The sequence below is a fragment of the Loxodonta africana genome, chromosome 10 (genome assembly GCF_030014295.1).
Source record: "Loxodonta africana isolate mLoxAfr1 chromosome 10, mLoxAfr1.hap2, whole genome shotgun sequence".
Lineage (NCBI taxonomy): Eukaryota > Metazoa > Chordata > Mammalia > Proboscidea > Elephantidae > Loxodonta > Loxodonta africana.
Window position 1 is genome coordinate 116,826,999 of NC_087351.1, and position 24,185 is coordinate 116,851,183.

General features: G+C 43.2%; 1 protein-coding gene across 5 annotated transcripts in view; it reads right to left on the reverse strand.

Annotated features, from left to right (window-relative positions):
* Positions 1–20,101, reverse strand: part of PAPOLA (poly(A) polymerase alpha) — a 65,430-nt gene extending 45,329 nt beyond the window's left edge. For 2 of the 5 annotated variants that reach the window (XM_023546570.2, XM_023546569.2), the window contains exon 1: positions 19,898–20,100. In XM_023546570.2, the coding sequence (XP_023402338.1) occupies positions 19,898–19,905 (8 nt within the window). In that variant the 5' untranslated portion in view covers positions 19,906–20,100. Of the gene's footprint in view, positions 1–19,897 lie in introns of all 5 variants that reach the window. The other 3 variants (XM_010588849.3, XM_003408868.4, XM_023546571.2) reach the window with 2 other exon arrangements.
* Between the last annotated feature and the right edge of the window lie 4,084 nt (positions 20,102–24,185).

Here is a 24,185-nt window from a genome sequence, read left to right on the forward strand (position 1 = left end):
AAAAAAAAAAGCACACTGACCACATATCCGAGCCTAACTGTGTTATTCTGTGTTGTCTGTTGTTTCACACGAGTTTCTCCAAATAAACTACAGCCCTTTGTGGCTATCTCAGAATTAAGCATGCTTTTATAAATGATGGGTAGAGCCAGAAGTTAAGACAAGTTCATCCTAACTAGGCTAGACTTCGTTCAAGCAAGGAGAATCTTCATGCCAAGTGTAATTTGAATTCGTGGCAAGCAATGAGCCTCTATCTTTCCTGGGCGGGGGGAGGGGAGGAAGGGGAAGAGCTGGACAGACTTGGCGCAAGTGATGTTTCTCTACATTCTTTTCCTACTGAACGGTTTTAATTCAATACCAGCTGCGTTTAGGTCATCAACGACATTCGGGAAGCCACTCTCTGTGGAGACCTCTCTCCTACCTTTTCGTTTTGCCCTCCCCTCAAACCTGTCTGGGAGGAAGCACAACCAGAATGCTCTTTAGAAGCAAGGATGGAGAGACTTCATCCCACGGACTCCAGACATGTTATCAGGAGGGATAAGTCCACGGAGAAGGACATTATGCTTGGTAAATTAGAGGGTCAAGGAAAAAGAGGAAGATCGTCAACAAGGTGGACTGACACAGTGGCTGCAACGATGGGCTCAAGCATAACAATGATCATGAGGATGGCGTCATGGATTCAATTGTGTCCCCCAAAAATACACGTCAACTTAGTTAGGCCATGATTCCCAGTATTGTGTGGTTGTCCTCCATTTTGTGATTTTCCTATGTGTTATAATCTCTGCCTGTGGTTAAAGAGGATTAGGGTGGGACATTACACCCTTGCTCAGGTCACATCCCTGGTCCAATGTAAAGGGAGTTTCCCTGGAGTGTGACCTGCACCACTTTTATCTTACAAGATAATAGGAAAGGGAAGCAAGCAGAGTTGGGGACCTCATACCACCAAGAAAGCAGCACCAGGAGCAGAGTGTGTCCTTTGAACTCGGGGTACCCGTGCCTGAGAAGCTCCTTGACCAGGGGAAGATCGATGACAAGGACCTTCCTCCAAAACCTACAGAGAGAGAGGGCCCTCCCCTGGAGGTGATGCCCTGAACTTGGACTTGTGAGAGAATAAATTTCTCTTTGTTAAACCCATCTACTTGTGGTATTTCTGCCACAGCAACACTAGATGACTAAGGCAGATGGTGCAGCACCTGGCAGTGTTTCACTATGTTGTACAAAGGGTCACTATGATTCAGAACTGACTCGACAGCACCTAACAACAACAAATCTTCAGGTTTTTCAGTGACACAAAAACAGTGTTTGGAAAGCCTCAGTCTACTTCAACTATCTTACCAAAACTTTAGGATACAGGCTCAAATTTCCAAATGTGCACAAAGTTTATATACCCTCATTTGAAAAATGTCAATGTCTACAGTAACACTTTGATGGGGGAAAAAAAATCATATGCAAATTGGTAATTTTTTATTTACTTAGTTCAAAGGATAGTCACATCACTCACTCTCAATGCTACTATGTGTTAAGATAAACCTACATTTGTTCCAGCTAATTCAAGAAATAACACACACCATGCATAAAAGCAAAAATAAATCACAGCCAAAAAAAAAAGTAAGAAACAAACGCATGTTGTAAAATTAAAAGTTACTTGTGCCTCTACTAAAAATGACTCAGTCTTAGCTGAGGTGACGGGAGTAGGACTCCCAGAAGGCCAGGTGCTGTGAATGTCCCAAATGCCAAGTAAAGGCATTTCGGAAGTAGGTTTCCAATTTAATTTTGATATTAGACATTTAAGGAATCTTTTGTTGCCATTCTGTTTCTAACAAAACAAAAATATACACTCCAACATTGGGGAATCTGGAACATAAACCTCAGAAGAGCCAGGCTAATGGGTTCTAACTTACATACACACGGAACCTCACGGCAGACAGCTACCAATCCCAGGGATGCAACGCTCTTCCTCTCACTCCTTCCCATCAGACACCTGCCCATGTCTATTACCATCTAGAGACATTTTCATCAAAATTTAACTTAGTTATTTTCTTCAGGCGTTGTTTTACTTTACACTCCTACAATTACATGAGCCAAAGGGGGTGGGAGCGGGATCAAACTAGGCACAAGAGCTCCAAGAGTCACAATTCACCGAAATGCTTCTGGCTTTCAATATCGGAACGGTTGTGCTTCTCCTGAGCAACTGGTTCACTTTCATCGCACGAGCATGACTTGTGTTTACCGCCAGAATACGGACTCGGAAGGAACTGGCCAAGCAGCTGGCCAGCTAACAGGTACAGGATCTCACTGTATTTCCATAAGAACTATGTTAATTAGAACCCTAATTTCTTGCTCTGTTTTATAACTCTATTCTTGTTTTTCCTTTTCACTGCTCTTTAATGCAGACATCTTCTAATTGTTAATACATGACGAAAGTCTTCATCTTTTCTGGACCAAGGCAAGGTATAAGAACATATCTACACATACAGTAGTTACGTTCTTATCTTATAGATCCTGCCTACTTTCAAAATCACAAAGACAGCACAACATGTCCTGTCCCTCCCTTTTACTGGAGGAGGAGGAAAAGAGCATAGTAGAAAGCATTTTCAGAACTCAAACTCTTCTCTCCTCTGAGCACGTGGTATTTACAATATTGAAAATATTTACATCAAAGCAAAGCTCACATCAAAGGATCAGTAGTTGGAAAACATGGTCTTGGTGACAGAAACAACACCAGAGATCATACGACAGAATTTTCCAAGACCAACAACGTCTTCATCGCAAATACCTTTTTCAACAATATAAACGGCGACTATACACATGGACCTCAATGGATGAAATACAAAGGAATCAAAACGACTAAATCTGTGAAAAGAGATGATGGAGAAGCTCAATAACACCAGTGAGAACAAGGCCAGGGGTTGACCGCAGAACAGACCATAAACTGCTCCTATGCAAGTTCAGGCAGAAGCTGAAGAAAATTAGAGCAAGTCCACGAGAGCCAAAATACGACCTTGAGTATATCCCCTCTGAATTTAGGGACAATCTCAAGAATAGATTTGACACACTGAACACTAATGAATGAAGACCAGACAAGCTGTGGGATGACAACAAGGACATCATACATGAAGAAAGCAAAAGGTCATTAATAAGACAAGAAAGAAAAGACCTAAACGCAACGTCGGAATAGACTCTGAAACTTGCTCTTGAATGTCGAGTAGCTAAAGCAAATGGAGAAATGATGAAGTAAAAGAGCTAAACAAAGGGCGGCTGGAAAAGACAAAGTACTATAATGACACGTGCAAAGACTTGGAGATAGAAAACCAAAAGGCAAGAACAAGCTCAGCATTTCTCAAGTTGAAAGAACTGAAGAAAAAGACTCAAGCCTTGAGTTGCAATTCTGAAGGATTCTACGGGTAAAATAATAAACAACATAGGAAGCATCAAAAGAAGACAGAAAGAATACACAGAGTCACTGTACCGAAAAGAACTGGTTGACATTCAACCATTTCAGGAGGTAGCATTATAATCAAGAATCAATGGCACTGAAGGAAGAAGCCCAAGCTGCACTGAAGGCACTGACGAAAAACAAGGCTCCAGTAACTGATGGAATACCAACTGAGATGTTTCAACAAACGGATGCAGCTCACTCATTTATGCCAAGAAATCTGGAAGACAGCTACCTGGCCAACTGACTGGAAGAGATCCATATCTGTGCCCATTCCAAAGAAAGGCGATCCAACAGAATGCAGAAATTATGGAACGATATCATTAATATCACACGCATGTAAAATTTTGCTGAAGATAATTCAAAAACGGTTGCAGCAGTGTATCGACAGGGAACTGCCGGAAATTCAAGCCAGATTCAGAAGAGGACGTGGAATGAAGGACATGATTGCTGATGTCAGATGGATCCCAGCTGAAGGCAGAGAATACCACAAAGATGTTTAATTGTGTTTTATTGACTATGCAAAGGCGTTCTATTCTGTGGCTCCTAACAAATTATGGGTAACACTGGCAAGAATGGCAATTCCAGAACACTTAATTGTGCTCACGAGGAACCTGTACATTGACCAAGAAGCAGTCATTCCAACAGAAAATGGGGATAGCGCGTGGCTTAAAATAAGGAAAAGTATGCACCAGGATTATATTCTTTCAACATACATATTGAATCTGTATGCTGGGCAAATAATCAGAGAAGCTGGACTATATGAAGAAGAACAGGGTATCAGGATTGAAGGGAGGCTCAGGAACGACCTGTGATATGCAAATGACAAAACCTTCATTGCTGAAAGTGAAGAGGATTTGAAGCACTTAACAATAAAGATCAAAGGCTACAGCCTTCAGTACAAATTATACCTCAACATAAAGCAAAAACTCCCACAACTGGACCAGTAACCAGCATCCTGATAAACGGAGAAAATATCAACGTTGTCAAGGATTTCATTTCACTTGGATCCACAATCTACGTCCAGGGAAGCAGCAGTCAAGAAATCAAACGATGGAAGGGAAAGAAGCCTCGGATAAGTAAAGCATTACCGCAAAAGAACAACAAAGTGGGAGGCCTCACTCTACCTGATTTTAGAACCTATTATACCGCCAAAGTAGTCAAAACAGCCTGGTACTGGTACAACAACAGGTACACAGACCAATGGAATAGAACTGAGACTCCAGACATAAATCCATCCACATAATACAAGCAGTTAATATTTGACAAATGCCCAAAATCAGTTAAACGGGGAAGAGACAGTCTTTTTAACAAATGGTGCTGGCATAACTGGATATCCATTTAAAAAAAAAAATCAAACAATACCCGTACCTCACACTATGCACAAAAACTAACTCAAAATGGATCAAAGACCTAAACATAAAATCTAAAACGATAAAGATCATGGAAGAAAAAATAGGGATGTTAGGAGCCCTAATATATGGCATAAACAGTATACAAAACATTATTAAGTATACAGAAGAAAAACTAGGTAACGGGGAGCTCCTAAAAATCAAGAACCTATGCTCATCCAAAGACTTCACCAAAAGAGTAAAAAGATTCCCTACGGACTGGGAAAAAGTTTTTAGCTATGACATTTCCAATCAGCATCTGATCTCTAAAATCTACATGATACTGCAAAAACTCAACTGCAAAAAGACAAATAACCCAATTAAAAGATGGGCAAAAGATATGAATAGACACTTCACTAAAGAAGACATTCAGGTTGCTAACAGATACATGAGGAAATGCTCACAATCATTAGCCATTAAAAAAAAAAAAACCCATTAGAGAAATGCAAATCAAAACTACAATGAGATTCCATCTCCAACAAGGCTGGCATTAATCAAAAAAACACAAAATAATAACTGTTGGAGTGACTGGAACACTCATACACTGCTGGTGGGAATGTAAAATGGTACAACCACTTTGGAAATCGATTTGGCGCTTCCTTAAAAAGTTTTTTTTTTTTTTTTTTTAATAAAGTTAGAAATAGAACTACCACCCGATCTAGCAATCCCTCTCCTCGGAATACATCCTAGAGCAATAAGAGCCTTTAAACGAACAGATACATGCACACGCATGTTCACTGTAGCAATGTTTACAATAGCAAAAAGATGGAAGCAACCAAGGTGCCCGTCAACAGATGAACAGATAAATTATGGTATATTCACAAAATGGAATACTATGCATCGATAAAAAACAGTGAGGAATCTGAAACATTTCATAACATGGAGGAATCTGGAAGGCATTATGCTGAGTGAAATTAGTCAGCTGCAAAAGGACAAATATTGTATAAGACCACTACTATAAGAACTCGAGAAATAGTTTAAACAGAGAAGAAATATTCTTTGATGGTTATGAGAGGGGGTAGGGGGTATTGACTAATTAGATAGTAGGTAAGAACTACTTTAGGTAACGGGAAAGACAACACACAATACAGGAGAGGTCAGCACAACTGGACTAAACCAAAAGCAGTTTCCTGAATAAGCTGAACACTTCAAAGGCCAGCGTTGCAGGGGCGGGGGTTTGGAGACCATGGCTTTAGGAGACATCTAAATCAACTGGCATAATAAAATCTATTAAGAAACATTCTCCATCCCACTTTGGAGAGCGGCGTCTGGGGTCTTAAACGCTAGTAAGTGGCCATCTAAGATGCATCAATTGGTCTCAACCCACCTGGAGCAAAGGAGAATGAAGAACACCAAGGACACAAGGTAATTACGAGCCCAAGAGACAGAAAGGGCCACATAAACCAGAGACTCCATCAGCCTGACTCCGGAAGAGCTAGATGGAAGAGCTAGATGGTGCGTGGCTACTGCCCTGACAGGGAACACAACAGAGAACCCCTGAGGGAGCAGGAGAGCAGTGGGATGCAGACCACAAATTCTCGTAAAAAGACCAGCCTTAACGGTCTGACTGAGACTAGGAGGACCCCAGTGGGCATGGCCCCCAGACCTTCTGTTAGCCCAGGACAGGAACCACTCCCAAAGCCAACTCTTCAGACAGAGATTGGACTGGACAATGGGATAGAAAAAGATGCTGGTGAAGAACAAGCTTCTTGGATCAAGTAGATACATGAGGCTATATTGGCACCTCCTATCTGGAGGGGAGATGAGAGGGCAGAGGGGGTTAGAAGCTGGTGGAATGGACACGAAAAGAGAGAGTGGAGAGAAGGAGTGGGCTGTCTCATTAGGGGGAGAACAGTTAGGAGTATATAGCAAGGTGTATAAAAATTTTTATATGAGAGACTGACTTGATTTATAAACTTTCACTTAAAGCACAATAAAAATTAAAAAAAAAAAAGATTAATGACACATTGCATTAGGCAAATCTTCTATAAAAGACCTCTCTGAAGTGTTGAAAAGCAAGGATGTCACTTTAGGGACTAAGGTGCGCCTGACTCAAGCCACGGTATTTTCAATCGCTTCTTAAGCATATGAAAACTAGACAATGAATATAGAACAAAAAAGAACTGATGCCTCTGAATTACAGTGTTGGCAAAGAATACTGATTATACCATGGACTGCCAGAACAAGAAGTCTGTCTTGGAAGAAATACAGCCAGAGTACTCTTTGGAAATGAGGATGGTGAGACTTAGTCTCATGTTCTTTGGACATGTTATCAAGAGGGACCAGTCCCTGGAGAAAGGCATCATGCTTGGTAAAATACAGGGTCAGCGAAAAAGACGAAGACCCTCAACGAGATGGACTGGCACAGTGGCTGCAGCAGTGGGTTCAAACATAGGAACAATTGTGAGCGTGGGGTAGGAACCAGGTAGGATTTCGTTTGTTGTACAAAAGGTCACTATGAGTCTCAAATGACTCATTGCCACCTAACAAAAAAGCTCCCACAGGACACACACCCATCCTTTTTTATTTTACCAATAGCCTATATATAACTATTCCATTCCAAATACTCTAGCTCGGACTCTTGTCACTCTGGCCTCACTCCTTCCTCCACCACTCTTGCCATGCCAATCCATCATGCAGACTACCACCAAGCGTGTCTTCCTAAAAGCTACTTCCTAAAAGCCACCAGCCACTCAGGTTGATGGGATTCAAGACTGGTCTGGTCTCAACTCAGAAGCAATCTGATAAAGCAGGAGAGAAAGCTGACCTGTTCCACTTCTGCTACTAAATTTCTCTGGTTGTTAAATTGTACCTCTATGGGTTTACCTCAGATTTCATTACATCTCTTGTCTACTCTGGATGACCAATTAGAAATTTAAAAACTGATACGTTTGTAACACTAAAAAAGTTTCCAAACAGAATGTTTTTAGACCACTGCGCAAACATGGCTCCTTGCTTTCTCCATACTAGGCTGTTTAGAAAAATAAATACCAGGCACTCCGAACACCAATATTTTTGTGATATTAGTATATGACTGTAGACTCTGTATCTCAGCTAGATATTTGCTTCACAAATTTAGGCATTCCCTTGAGGCATTTACTTATTAGACATTATCAAAGTTTGCAGCACAGGAGGCCCCCAGACCTTCTGTTAACCCAGGACAGGAACCATTCCCAAAGCTAATGTGGCAGGAGCCACTGCTGAACACAATCTCTAGCAGTGGCCCCTTTCAATGATTTTACAATGGGAAGATATTGTTGGGGATGTTAGCAATATAAGAAGGCAAGCAAGGAGGTCTGATGGAGACTGGAGGAACCCCTGAGACTATGGCCCTGAGACACCCTGCTAACTCAGGGCTGAAGCCACTCCTGAAGTCCACTTTTCAGCAAAAGATTATACAGGCCTAAAAAACAAACAATAACACACATGAGGAATGTGGTTCTTAGTTTAATCAAGTATACGAGACCAAATGAGCAACACCTGCCCCCGAAGAAGACGAGGAGGCAGGAAGGGACAGGAAAACTGGACAAATGGTTACCGAGGACCCAGAGCGGAACAGGTAAGGGGGAGAGTGCTGACACATCGCAGGGATTGCAACCTATGTCACAAAACAATTTTTGTATAAATTTTTGAATGAAAAACAAATATGCACTGTAACCTTTCACTTAAAACACACACACAAAAAAAGGCAATGTATTGCACTGGGCAAATATGCTTCAAAAAGACCTTTTCAAAGTGTTAAAAACAAATGATGTCACCCTGAGGACTAACGTGCACCTGACCCAAACTATGGTATTTTCAATAGCCTCATATGCATGTAAACACTGGACAAAGAATAAGGAAGACCAAAGAAGAAATGAACCCTCTTAAATTACGGTGTTCATAAAGAATACTGAATATACCATGGACTGCCAGAAGAACAAACAAATCTTTCTTGGAAGAAGTACAGCCAGAGTTCTCCTTAGAAGGGAGGACAGCAAGACTTTGAATCACGTACTTTGAACATATTGTCAGAAGGGACCCTGGAGAAGAACATCATGCTTGGTAAAGTAGAGGGTCGGCAAAAAAGAGGGAGACCCTCATTGACATGGACTGACACAGTGGCTGCAACAATGGGCTCAAACATAGCAACAATTGTGAGGACAGTGAAAGACTGGGCAATGTTTCCTTCTATTGTACATGGGGTCGCTATGAGTGAGAACAGAACTGAATGGCACCTGGCAATAACATTGTTGAATAAAAAAGTTTATGCTTACCAAAACACTATTTTTTAATTTTTTTAAATATTTTAAAGGAAGAAATGATGTAAAACAAGATTTTTTTAATGGAATTCTCAGTGCAATACTCCATGATTAGATATAGTAATATCTAAAACAAATCATGTTTGTTGCTCAAGAAAACTGCTAAGGCAGGCAAGGTTATCAAATTTCATCAACCCAAATTTTCCTGTAAGCATCTTTTTCTCATGTATTTTTGTCAGAAAAATGTATTTATTAGGCTGAAATCATTGAACTCATGTGTGAAAAACAATGCTAAAATAAAGACTATAATGACTTTTAAAAATAAGTCTCCGTTCTCAATGACAATCTCAAATTTTGCCCGGGATTCAGATCTGTAGACAACAATTAAGTCCAATGTAATTAAATGATGGGAGGGCCACCCCGTCTGGAGCAGAAAAAATGGAAAAAAACCAAAGACACAAGGGGAAGATTAGTCCAAAGGACCAAGGGACCACAACTATCACAGCTTCCAGCGGACTGAGTGAGCACAATTAGATGGTGCCCTACTACCACCACTGACTGCTCCGACAGGGATCACAACAGAGTCCAGGAAAGAGCTGGAGAAAAAAAGAAAATTCAAACTCACAAAAGAAAACCAGATTTACTAGTCTGACAGAGATTGGAGAAACTCCGAGACTATGGCCCCCGGACACTCTTTTAACTCAGTACTGAAGTCACTCCTGAGGTCCACTCTTCAACCAAAGATTAGATGGGCCTATAAAACAAACAATAACACACATAGTTCAACCATGTATATGAGACTAAATGGGCACACCAGCCCAGGGGCAAGGACAAGAAGGGGAGAGCATGGACACGTCACGGGGTTGGCAAACAACATCACAAAACATTATGTGTATTCATTACTCAAGTAGAAACTAATTTGCTCTGTAAACTTTCACCTAAAGCACAATAAAATAAATAATAAATGATGGGAAGGGAGAAGGAGGGCTGCCTGGGCAGCTGACACACATAGAAGGGCACATCACATCACCAAGGGTGTTTTCCCAAACAGTTTTTGATTAAGCACTTTGCATCCCAACCTGAACAACATTGATACTGATGAATCCCTGACCGCAGATACCGGGCATTTGGAAGATGCTGCGCCATGGTATCAACAGGGTCAGCAACCTCAAAACGTATAGTTATAACCCAAAAGGATGTCCTTTATTATTTCTTCCTAGATTTAGTTAGCCAAGTTTAAACTGAACGCTTAACTTGCTTGATATTCTTCTTTGGAAGCAATCAAACTACAGTAACTAATGTAGCCACTATAATTTGCTGTTTTAAGACCTTAAGTTTAAACTCAATGTGCCCATTCAGCTTCTTCATCTAGCTATTAAGGGTAAGCAAGAAAAAGGGACATGAACAGAAGAGGAATAACAGACCTTTCTAAAGTATTTGAATGCAAATTAAATAGTAAGTCTTAGCAGAAATAATACAATCTCCTCTTTCACAAGGGGATATTAGTAGCTTGGAGTCAGGCATATAGCTAAGATAATTTATTTGTTCACTAAAAATTATTATGAGGATGGCTAGTTGGCTCACCCCATGTTCTGTGTAAGTGGCATTAATATTTAGAACCTAACTATATTCCTAAAATATGTACTACAGGTGGACCGCAGAGCCAATATTTTAGTTAGCAGCAGAGGTTCCAACACAGATGATGTAAAAGAAGTTATGCTATGAGGGCAATAGAGTATGATGGATCCGAAGGCCAAATTTTGGGAATGCAAGGTTAATTACGCAGGAAATAGCATATTTATCATTCCATTATTAAAATGGTCAGGTTCTTTTTCCTCCCTTCCTAAGGACACTTCCAACTATTCCCTTGCCCTCTCTCTGGACTGGCTGGGAGAAGTGGAAAATCGGCCCAACGGCAGCAGTCCTGCAGCGACCCGCCAAGGACAACCTGAAAATGAAGGAAATGTAAATAAGGTAGCGAGAATCTAAAAAACATAAAAAAAAAAAAAAGGTATCAGAAAAGAACAGCCAATAATACAATCATATTACTATTTTTTTTTTTTTGTATTACTATACACAGTACCTGGAGAAAATGCAATTTAGAACGTCCAAAGTGTTTCTTATGACCAAAATGAAGGAACATACTACAGTAAGAATTATTCTCAAATAACCAATCCCCCCCCGAAAAAAGATTAAAACTGTCATAAAAATCAACATGGTTTCTGTACAAAGTACAAAGAGAATATAAATTTGAAAGACAGTTCTGTGACAGAAAGGAAAAAAGTAAAGCTATCTAACAAAACCTCTACATTTTCCCCTTCTCAAATCCTTAAACTTCCCAATGAGAATGCTATGCAACTTTGTAGGCCTACAATCCACAGACACGAGGGAAAAAACAGCAAACATCTTCCACAGAAAGCAGCGGTCACCAAGTGGGGTTCATGAATGGGAAATCTGAGCCTGACTGTAAAAATAGAGCTCTATACACAAATAACGTCACTGAAGATACTACCAAGAACTTAGGTCCCGCAGCTGGCTAAACTCCACATACACTACACAGAAGTACATTACACAGTACATGTTACCAGTAAACAGACTGAGATTATTCAAACTGAAAACTCCACTTGGTCTTAAAACTTAAGTCCCTGGAGAAGGACATCATGCTTGTAGAGGGTCAACAAAAAAGAGGAAGACCCTCAACGATACAGACTGACACAGAGGCTGCAACAATGGGCTCAAATATAACAACGATTGAGAGGATGGCACAAGACTTCGCAGTGTTTTGTTCTGTAGCACACAGGGTCGCTATGAGTCAGAACTGGCATGACAGCATCTGTCTTAGTCACCTAGTGCTGCCATGACAGAAATACTACAAGTGGATGGCTTTAACAAAGGGAAATTTATTTTCTCACAGTTTTTTAGTAGGTTACAAGTCCAAATTCAGGATGTCGGCTTTCTCTCTCTCTGGGCTCTGAAGAAAGGTCCTTGTCTTCAATCTTCCCCTGGTCGAGGAGCTTCTCAGGCACAGGGACCCCGTGTCCAAAGGACATGCTCTGCTGCTGGTGCTGCTTTCTTGGTGGTATGAGGTCCCCAACTCTCTGTTTGCTTCCCTTCCCTTTTAACTCTTAAGGGATAAAAGGTGGCGCAGGCCACACCCCAGGGAAACTCCCTTTACTTTGGACCAGGGATGTGACCTGGGTAAGGGTGGTATTACAATCCCACCCTAATCCTCTTTAACCTAAAATTACCATCACAAAATGGAAGACAACCACAGAATACTGGGAATCATGGCCTAACCAAGTTGACACATATTTTGAGAGGGGCACAATTCAATCCATGACAGCACCCAACAATAACAATGGATACATGGTTCCCCAAAACTTTCTCCCAATCTGTAGGCTGTCTCTTCACTTTGTTGATAAAGTCCTTTGGTGTACAAAATTTTTAATTTTGATGAGATTCCATTTATCTATTTTGCCTTTTGTTGCTCATGCTTTCAGTAACTATCTAAAAATCCACTGTCGAAAGGTAATTACTAAAGATTAATTACAATACGGAATCTGAAGACGTATCAAAAACTCTTTGTAAAATTCCATTACATTAAAATCTACTGGGCTACCTATGTATGATTACATTATGATTGGTCATTTGGAAAATGAGGGTTCACTGAGTTACGCACGCATGCCTTCTAGACACTGACACATCTTATGATACAAAGTCCAGAAATTATATTCCTTAATACCAACAGCGGTCACACCAGAAACATCTCTTAAGTACTGGGAAGCTGTCAAGCTCACAATGGCAGAAACACGCTTTCCAAAATTCTAAGTTTTCCCTGAAAACTCAAATTTTATCACTGGCCACAAATACTGTCAGTTGTTATCCTTCAAGTGACAGGCTTATTTCATTTTTGAAGTAAATGTCTGCTAAATACTCAAGTATGAATATCCACAGTTTGTTCACAACAGCCAGCAGGTAGAAACAACCTAAATGCCCATCAGCAGATGAATGCATAAACAAAACACAGTACATACATACAATGGAATATTCCTTAGCCAGTAGGAGAAATGAAGTTTTGATACATGCTACAGTATGGATGGAGCTTAAAGACATTATGCTGAGCGAAACCAACCAACCACATAAGGACAAATATGGTATTACCTCACTTAACGTAAGAAGACAAGAAAAGGCAAATGTACAGGGACCTAAGTGATTACCAGAGGCAAGAGGGGTTGTTAACAGTAATGGAAAAATCACACTGATTAAACTGTAGGGTTGCACAGCCTATTACTGTAATTGCTGGCAATAAGTTGTACACCTGTAAAAAGTTGAATTGGCAAAAGCTGTGTGATGTATTTACAAAAACGACCAAAAAAAAAACGCCAAGTAGCTGCTGAAGCTTCTTACGTACAAGCAAACACCTCATAGGATTTGGTTCCTTGGGTGGCAAGTTTAGGGTCACGGTTTCATGGAAGATCCCAGTTAACTGGCCTGATGAGGTATTGCGTGCTTCTGTTCCACCTCCTAGTTCACTGCATAGCGCCTGGAGTCTTAAAGGCACAGGAACTGGTCTCTACTCACCTGGAGCAACAGGAGGAATCAGGAATGGGAAGAGGATATGGGACATGTGGCTATTGAGCCTCCTTTGCCGTGACACCAGAGGAACTGGATGGTGCCTGGCTACCATTACTAACATTTTGATCAAAGAGTCAACAAAAGGATCCTGATCAAAAGGGAGGAAATGCAGAAGAGAATTCCAAACTCTCGCTCACTCTAGACTTCCTGGAGCCATGAAAGGTAGATGAACCCCCGAAACTATTGCCCTGAGATAATCTTTAAACCTTAAACCAAAAACATCCCCTGAAGTCACCTTAAAACCAAACAATAGTTTAGCTTAACTAGTTAAAAAAAAAAAAAAAAAAACAGCTCTGCCCTGAGCACTGTGCTCTTTTAAGATCCATCTATGTGGATCAAACTGACAACTGTAACTCAAAAGATCAGACAGGACTCTTAAGGGGCAGTGAGTTTACGTTAACGAGGGAGGAACTCAGAAAAGGAGGGTGAGAATGGTTGAACAACTCAAAAAATGCAACCAATGTCACTAAATCGTACATGTGTTAACTGCTGAATTGGTGTACGTTTTGCTGCGTATATTCTCAACAATGACAACAACAAAATAAAGAAAAGCTGGGAAAAAGATACCCATAGTCTGTCACTTGTTCTTTCAAATAAACACGGAGCTCCATTTAAGAAGCACAAGTTCAGTTTGTTGCCACCACAGCACATCAACAGGGACGGCCAGAAACTCGACCAGATTCAGAAGAGGACATGGAGCAAGAGAGATCACTGCGGATGTCAGATGGTTCCTGGCGGAAAGCAGAGAGTGCCACAAAGACCTTTACCTGTGTTTTACTGGCTCTGCAAAGGATCAGAACAAATGATGAGTAACACTGCGAAGAATGGCAACTCCAGAACACTTATAACTGTGCTCACCAGGAACTTGTATGCAGACCAAAACACATTTCTTCCAACAGGACAAGAGGAAATTGTGTGATTTAAAATGAGGAAAGCGGTGTGCGTCAGGGTTACATCCTTTCATCATACTTATTCAATCTGCATACTGAGCAAATAACCCAAGAAACTGGGCTATTTGAAGAATGCAGCATCAGGATGGGAAGAAGACTCATTAACAACCTGTCTTATGCAGATGACATAACCTTGTTTGCTGAAAGCAAAGAGGACTTGAAGCACTTACTAATAAAATCAAGGACTACAGCCCTCAGTAAGGATTACACCTCAACAGAAAGAAAACAAAAATCCTCACAATTGGACCAATCAGCAACATCATGATAAGTGAAGAAAATATTGAAATTGTCAAGAATTTCATTTTACTTGGATCCACAACCAACACCCACAGAAGCAGCAGTCGAGAAACAACGTAGTGCATTAGGCAATCTGCTGCAAAAGACCTCCTTAAAGTAATGAAAACCAAAGACATCACTCTGAGGACTAAGGCGCGCCTGACTCAAGCCATGGTATTTTCAATCACCTCATATGCATGTGAAAGCTGGACAATGAATAAGAAAGAATGAAGAGTTGATGCCTTTGAATTATGGTGCTGGTGAAGAATACTGAATATACCATGGGCTGCCAGAAGAACAAACAAATCTATCTTGGAAGAAGTTCAGCAAGAAGGTCCCTTAGAAGCGAAGATGGTGAGACTTCATCTCACGTACTTTTGGACATGTTATCAGGAGGGACCAGTCCCCAAAGAAGGTCAGCATGCTCGGTAGAGGATCAGCAAGAAGAGGAAGACCCTCAATGAGACAGACTGACACTGGCTACAATGGGCTCAAACACAGCAACGACTGTGAGGATGCCACAGGACCAAGCACCGTTTCCTTCTGTCGTACACAGGGTCGTTATGAGTCAGTACAGCACCTGCCAACAGCTTAGCTCTCGAATCATCATACGCGTCTTCTTCCTCAAGACAACCATCTACTCCTCAGTATGCAGCTTTATGTGTACTTCCATTTCATCACAGTGTATTAAAAAGACAAAAGGTTCAAGATTTACTAAAATTAATGATTTTTACTATTTCAAGGTCTTTTTTTTTTTTAAGTAAAAAAGGCTATTTTTTTTTTAACTGTTACTGTAGTGGTGAAGAAACACCATAACTGCTAGTGCACTGAGGCCTCTGCCTGGATTCTTCGTGAGGCACAAAAAGCTTTACCTGCCCGTCACTTCCGCATCATCAGTGTGAAAAGACAGAGCATCTCAGCAGGACTATGAAAACTAGTTTGGGTCTTCTGTACCCCGAATGGGACTCAGGGACCCCCAGAGATCCACAGACCAAACTCAGAACCACTGCTACACAGCACTTCTACCCATCAAGAGGCCCCAGTTCTATCTACGGTGACGACATGAACCTTAACTCCTGTTTCCTTTTTATCTTGACAGCCCCTCAAATATTTGGGAGATATCCCAAGTATCTTTTCCAGTATATTCAGCATTTTACAAATGTGACACGAGAGTTAGGCCACCGACAGTGGCTATTCTCCTTCTAGTCTTTTTATTACTTTAGCGTGACAGCTGACTGTGCCGTAGCAAATAATGATCCGGCTGACACAGAGGAGGGCAGAAATCAGAAAACAGTTTCCATAAGGGCATTATACTTCGTATTCATACAGTGGTTCTCAACCAGGAGCAATTTTGCCCCCAGGGTACATGTGGCAATATCTGGAGACGTTTTTGATCACCACGACTGGGGATGGGGGAGTGCTCCTGGCATCTAGTGGTGGGAGCAAGCCAAGGATGCTGTTAAACATCCTACAATGAACAGGACAACCCCATGCAAGGAAATACCTGGCCAGAAATGTCAATAGAGCCTAGGCTGAGAAACCTTGTATTAACAGACACTAAGACAATGAAAATCCTCACAATATCATGATAAATGGAGAAAAAAATCAAAGTTGTCAACGATTTCATACTACTCGTGGTAAACAATCAATGTCCACAGAAGCAACAGTCAAGAAATCGAACAAGGTATCGCACTAGGCAAATCGACTGCAAAAGACCTCTTTTAAGTTGTACCAAGCGAAGGTATCACTTTGATGACTAAGGTATGCCTGACCCAAGTCCTGGTCCTTTCAAGCGCTTCATATGCATGTGCGGTTTGAAGGGGGGGGAGGGGGCAGAAGAATAACTAAACTGTGGTGTTAGTAAAAAATACTGAATATACTGTGGGCTGCCAAAGGAACAAACAAATCAGCCTGAGAAGAAATACAACCAGAATGTTCCTAAGCAGCAAGGATGGTGAGAATCACATGACTTGCGTGATCTGCTTACTCTGGACAAGTCCTTAGGAAAGACTGATGGCTAGAAAAGGACATCACGTTTGGTACAGGGCCAACAGCCACAACAATGCACTCAAGCATACTGTTATGGATTGAATTATGTCCCCCTAAGATATGTTTTTTAAGACATGTTGCAAATTCTAACATCTATACCTACGGCTGGGAGCCCTGGTGGCACAGTAGTTCGGAGCTCAGCTGCTAACCAAAAAGTCAGCAGTTGGAATCCACCAAGCCACTCTTTGGAAACCCTACAGGGCAGTTCAACTCTGTCCTACAGGGTCTCTACGAGTTCAAATCGACTGGACGGCAACTGGTTTGGTTTTTGGTTTATACCTGTGGTAATAATCCCATTTGGGAACGGGCTGTCTTTGTTATGTGAATGAGGCAGAATTAGCGTAGGGTGTATCTTCAGTCAATCTCTTTTGAGATATAAAAGAGATTAAACAGGGGAGCAAAGGAGGGATGGGGTAAGACAGATGCCAGGACACATGGAGATCTCCAAGGAACCAGGAGCTGAAGAGACAAAGACCTTCCTCCAGAGCTGACAGAGAGAGAAAGCCTTCCCCTATAGCTGGCACTCCGAATTCAGACTTCTAGCCTCCTAAACTGTGAGAAAAGAAATTAGTTTCTTCAAGCCATCCACTTCTGGTATTTCTGTTACAGCAGCACTAAATAACAAAGATACATACCAAGGATCACAAGGATGGCCCAGAACCTGGCAACATTTTGTTCTGTTTTACATAACCTGGCCATGAGTCCAAGCAGACTCAATGGTAACTAACAACATCAAAAAGATTATTAAAAAATTTGGAAGCCCCATTACCATGATTCTTACATCATACCAGCCTTTTTAAGATCATATATTAAGTTACACATGAAATTTGGATAAAATATGCTTGTGCACGGTGTTTGAAATGACCTGTATTTCAATAATCTATTTTGATTTAATCCATTCTGACAACTCACCAATGGCCTACCCCATAAATCTCCCCCTCCCAAATTTAACAAAAGAAAAGGCTATGAAAAATGAAAGTGGAAGTCAAAACACAACATAGACTGGAAATCACAATTTAAAACGTCAAAGGAGCAAAATTAATGACTAACACCAGAACATGAGAAACAAAGTAAATGAGGAAGAAGGTCTATTTTCTTTAACTAGGCAGACTTTGGTCTTTCCATTGTTTATTTTAAAAGAATTAGGTTGCACTTAGCTTAAAAATGAAACCAACAGCTCCTGAAAAACTGGCTATAAAGTTCACATTTCAAGAAACAGACACTGGAAACACGGCATCAGTGTACAAATCTGAGGCCCTAACTGTCTTCCATTTTACACGTCTGAACTAATTCACCAAGAATTTGAAGCACTTGGATCTTCAGTGGAAATCTGTGTCTTCCTCAAAGAATGCTGGGGAAAAAATTTTAATTCCTAGAAATAAAAGCACAAAATATTACAGAAACTATTTCTTCTTTAAGTGTACATTTCCTATCATTGATCAATCTTTAATACTAAATGATTATCAGAAACGGAAGTCCTTTTTCAAAAACAGTAAAATATGAGCTAACAAAGAAGTCACACGGCATAGCTGCAAACATTTCGGTTTTACCTACTGCTGAAGAACGCCACAGACACCTGGCTTAGACTTGGTTCTCCTAGTGCCTCTTCTTACCATCCCTTTTCACCATCAATTAACAGGGACCTTAAAAAGCCTAAGAGTTTAGGTTTGTCTATTCAGTTAAGCCTAACAAATGTTCTCATTACAGAAATAATAATTTGTTAAGCTACTTAACAAAATGATAAAAGTGGATGAGAAGAACACGACATTCCTTCTTAAAATATTCTGTAAACTGTGACAGACGTCATTCTTAAAGCCTGTGTCAAAGTTAGAGCCTCACTTGAGACTGGCATGTATGTACCTACATACATACGTACACGAATACACACACACACACGCAAACGCACATATATGTACTCACACAGACATGTAAGTAAAATTATAAAACTACAGTCGGTGATATTCGCAACAAAAAAAATTTCGTCTTTATTTTAAAAATTAACCCGATGTATTCCTAAAAAGCGTAACACCTTTCACCACCTCGGATTAAGTTTAAGCCCCCGGCCGAGCGTCAGTTACACGCTCCGGAGGGGGCTGCACCAGCGAGGCAAGCTCGGCCCTCCCTCGCCAGGGCCTCCTCAGCCAGCCTCCAGGACGGAGAAATGCCGTCTCACCGCTCGGGCCTCCGCACTGCTGCGCCCTCCCAAGCAAGCTGTAATCTACCTCTCGGGGACAACGAGCTCTCAAACGACATCCTCTTCTGAAGAGAAAAAACTTTTTTTTTTTTTTTTAAATCCCCTAAGGAAAAAAGTTTAGACACGGGCCTGATGGGCCTGGAAGGCACACCCGGGCAGCTCAAGCTCCGGCCGGGACACACAAAGCGGCACCGCGCGCGGCCGGGGCAGACGCGGCCGTCACCGCCTCGGCAGCAGGAGCGCGGGGACCCCAGCCCGCCCGGCCGGCGGGAACACTCCGGGCAGCGCCTCCTTCCTGACGCGCCCGGGCTCCGGGGGCTCCGACGCCCCGGGCCGAGCTGTCCGCCGGGCGCCCGCAGGCCCTGGGCCGTGGCCGGACGTCGACCTCGGGAGCACGCCGCGCGCGGGCCCCTCGGAGGCAGGCGACGGGGACACGCAGCGAAGCGGCCCGCGGCGCCCGGCCCCGTCCCGCGCCGCCCCGGCGCCGGGCATTGTTTTCCGGGTGAGGCGGGGGAGCCTCGGCGGCCTTGGAGCCTCGGCGGGGAAGGCCGCCGGCCGCTCGGACGCGCCGGGAGGGTGGCAGCCGGGCCGGCAGAGGGGCCGCGCGGGGGCGTGGGCACCGGGGCCACCCCGGCCGGGCCCGGGCGAAGGCCGGCGCGCAGCCCTCGTCCCTCCCCGCCCCCGAGGCCCGCCGGCGCGCGACAGAAAACAGAACCCAGATCACTTACAACGGCATCGTCTCCTGCGCGGCACCGCCCAGTCACTGCCCCCCCGCAACCGCCGCCGCTGCCGCCCTGGGCATGATCCACTGAGGCGGGAGGGAGGGGGCTACCTCAGCCTGGGTCCAACCCCACTCCCGCACCCGCTCCCGCCGCTTTAAGCGCTTCTCCTCCTTCCCCTTCGTCCTAACATGGCGCCCGAGCGCTACCACAGCAACGTTCTAGAACCGGTGACGCCGCCACGCACGCCCCGCGCTTGCGCATCCGCCGCCCGGCGCCGCGAGGCCTCACGGGAAACGTAGTCCGGCCGGCGGCGCGGCGCTTCCCCGTCGTCTCCCGCCGCCGCCGCGGGGGCTGTCGGGTGCGGGTGGGCGGGGCTTGAGGCCCGGGGCGGCCGGCGGCCGGCGACGTGGGAGGTCGCGGTGGCCGCCGTTCCGGAGCCGTTTCTGTGGAGGCGCCCGTGGGGCACCGAGTGCTCTCCGCGTGCCCGTGGGCCACGCCCGGGCGCGGGGTTCGGAACGGGGCATTGGGCGCGAGGCCCGACGCCCTCCTCCCTCTTGAGCCTTTTCTGAAAAGTGGGGATAATTCCTACTTGCCTGGACTCTGGGGACGGGCCCTGCGATAATGCGGGAGGAGGGCTCGTCTCGGCGAGAGAGGCCTGGTCCCCGGCGCCAGAATGCTACTGGAGCCCCGCGCCCCCCAGGCAGCCCCGCGAGGGCCCGGGTTTCCGCTGTGCCCTCCTCTACCCGTGCCTGCTCGGAAGGCGCTCCAGAAAAGCTTGCTGACCGAATACACTTACGGGATGAGACAGGACGGGGAATCCTGGAACACGACCCAGATTTCCTTTTTTTTTTTTTTTTTTTTTTTAATTATTTGCTATTGTTGAAAATAGGAAACCCTGGTGGCGTAGCGGTTAAGAGCTACGGCTGCTAACCTAAAGGTCGGCAGTTCAAATCCACCAGGCGCTCCTTGGAAACTCTATAGGGCAGTTCTGCTGTGTCCTGTAGGGTCGCTATGAGCCGGAATCAACTGGACGGCAGTGGGTTTTGGGAGGGGGTAATTGCCTTTGTTGAGAATATGCACAGAACATATGCCCTCCCAACAGTTTCTACGTGTACAATTCACTGACTGCATTCAAGTCGTGCAGCCATTCCCAGCCTGCTATTCTGAGTTGTTTCTCCGTGGTTAACCTAATGTTACCTAAGGTTTCCATCTAGTCTTTCCAGTTGCTCTTGTCAATTTGATCCCATACATCTGTGGCCGCGGAATGGATTCCGACTCATAGCAACCCTATAGGACAGAGTAGAGCTCCCCCATAGGGTTTGCAAGGAACGTCTGATGGATTCCAACTGCCGACCTTTTGATTAGCAGCCATAGCTCTTAACCACTATGCCCCTAGGGTTTCCAGATCCCATATAGTCAGTTCTTAAAAGAGCACAATGCTCAAGGCAGACATTCTTTACTAGTTAAGCAAACCATTGTTTGGTTTTAAGACAGTTTTACTTTTTAACAAATAGTGTACTTGACTTTACTGATAAAGTTGTCCTTTGTAGAAACTTCTGGATTTTAGCAAAGGCTGTTTGCTCCATGGTTTTCCTGAGATAGTTTCCAGCCCTAATCTCGCTCTGAGGTGGGACCTGGGAATGTACATATTGAAAGCAAACTGCTCCCCTCCAGCAAAAGTTTGAAAAGCTAAAGCCTGAGGCAGGCACGACCCCCTGGCATTCCTTCCCTCTTCCAGTTCAAAGATGTAAAGTATGTCACACAGAAAGCTAATGGGGGAGAAGGAGCCAAAATAGAGCAAAGCTACTTTAAGCAAGCAAAGTTCAAAACTCTTTAAATATATTAATATGCACTGTAAGTCCTCAGGAAATTTGGCCGGGGATTTCCCTTTTTTCACAAACCATCTCTTAGGACGAATGTTATAGGACTAAGGGTCAGGAGTAGTAAAAGCACAGGATCTAAACCTTCGCTGTCCAGGATGGTAGCTATTTGCCGATTGTGGCCATGGAGCGTTTGAAATGAGGCTGGTCCAGCTAAGACGTGCTGTAACTGCAAAATACACAAGGATTTCAAAGATCTCAGTACAAAAAAAAAAAATGTGAAATACCTCAATAATTTTTATATTGATTACATGTGGAGATAATATTTTGGATATACTGGGTTAAAGAAAATATTTAAAGTAATTTTGCCTGTTCCTTTTTACTTTTTTTGAATGTGGCCAGTGGGATATTTTAAGTTACTTATGTAGCTCTCATTTCTGTTGAACAGCATTGCCTCAGATTTAATTCTCAATTCTTCCTCTCTTACCCTCTTGTCATCAAGGGGCCTTTGGTTGAGGGCCTAGTAGCTGACCTGTCCTTAAAAGTTTAAAAATCTGAAATCCAGAGAAATCAGTAAAAGTAAGACCACAGCCTTAAAAGCTGCACATAAAGGGCACCGATAATGTACTTTATGACTCAAAGAATGGAAACTTCCTGAATTTGTGGCTGTCCTCTGACTAGCATCTCAGAAGACAGCAGTATGTACGCTAAATCTCATGCTTTCAGTCTATAGTTTCTCGGCACCATTTTGTTTTCAGCCTTCCATTGGATTAGGCAGACAGCACAACTGTTGTTGCTGTTGTTAGGTGCTGTCGAATCAGCTCTGACTCACACCGACCCTATGAATGACAGAATGAAACAATGCCTGGTCCTGCACCATCCTCAAAATCCTTGCTATGCTTCAGCATACCGTTATGGCCACCGTGTCAGTCTGTCTTGTTGAGGGTCTTCCTATTTTTCACTGACCCTCTACTTTACCAAGCACGTTGTTCTTCTCCAAAGACTGGTCCCACCTGGTAACATGTCTAAAGTACATGAGATGAAGCCTTGCCATCCTTGCTTCCAAGGAGCATTCTGGCTGTATTTCTTCCAACACTGATTTGTTCCTTCTTTTGGTAGTCCATGGTGTATTCGATATTCTTCACCAACACCACAATTCAAAGGCGTCAATTCTTCTTCCATCTTCCTTATTCATTGCCCAGCTTTCACATGCATATGAGGCAATTGAAAACACCATGGCTTGGGTCAGGCACGCCTTAGACCTCAAAGTGACATCTTTGCTTTTGAACGCTTTAAAGAGGTCATTTGCAGCACATTTGCCCAATGCAATGCATTGTTTGATTTCTTGACTGCTGCTTCTATGGGCATTGATTGTGGACCCAAATAAAATGAAATCCTTCATAACTTCAATTTTTTCTTCCTTTATCATGATGTTGTTTATTGGTCCAGTTGTAAGGATTTTTGTTTTCTTTATGTTGAGGTGGGATCCATATTGAAGGCTGTGGTCTTTGATCTTCATCAGTAAGTGCTTCAAGTCTTTTTCACTTTCAGCAATCAAGGTTGTGTCATCTGCATAACGCAGGTTGTTAATGAGTCTTCCCCCAATCCTGATGCCCTGTTCGTCTTCACATAGTCCAGCTTCTCAGATTATTTGCTCAGCATACAGATTAAATGTTGTTGTTGTTGTTAGGTGCCGTCGAGTCGGTTCCGACTCATAGCGACCCTATGCACAACAGAACGAAACACTGCCCCGTCCTGCGCCATCCTTACAATCGTTGTTATGCTTGAGCTCATTGTTGCAGCCACAGTGTCAATCCACCTCGTTGAGGGTCTTCCTCTTTTCTGCTGACCCTGTACTCTGCCAAGCATGATGTCCTTCTCCAGAGACCGATCCCTCCTGACAACATGTCCAAAGTTTGTAAGACACAGTCTCGCCATCCTTGCCTCTAAGGAGCATTCTGGCCGCACTTCTTCTAAGACAGATTTGTTTGTTCTTTTGGCAGTCCATGCTATATTCGATAGTCTTCACGAACACCACAATTCAAAGGCGCCAACTCTTCTTTGGTCTTCCTTATTCATTGTCCAGCTTTCACATGCATGGGATGTGACTGAAAATACCATGGCTTGGGTCAGGCGTATCTTAGTCTTCAGGGTGACATCTTTGCTCTTCAACACTTTGAAGAGGTCTTTTGCAGCAGATTTGCCCAATGCAATGTGTCTTTTGATTTCGTGACTGGGGCCTCTTGAGAAGACAAAGCAAAGTATTATAATGACATGTGCAAAGAGCTGGAGATGGAAAACCAAAAGGGAAGAACACGCTCGGCGTTTCTCAAGCTGAAAGAACTGAAGAAAAATTCAAGCCTTGAGTTGCAATAGTGAAGGATTCTATGGAGAAAATATTAAACGACGCAGAAAGCATCAAAAGAAGATGGAAGGAATACACAGAGTCATTATACCAAAAAGAATTACTCAAT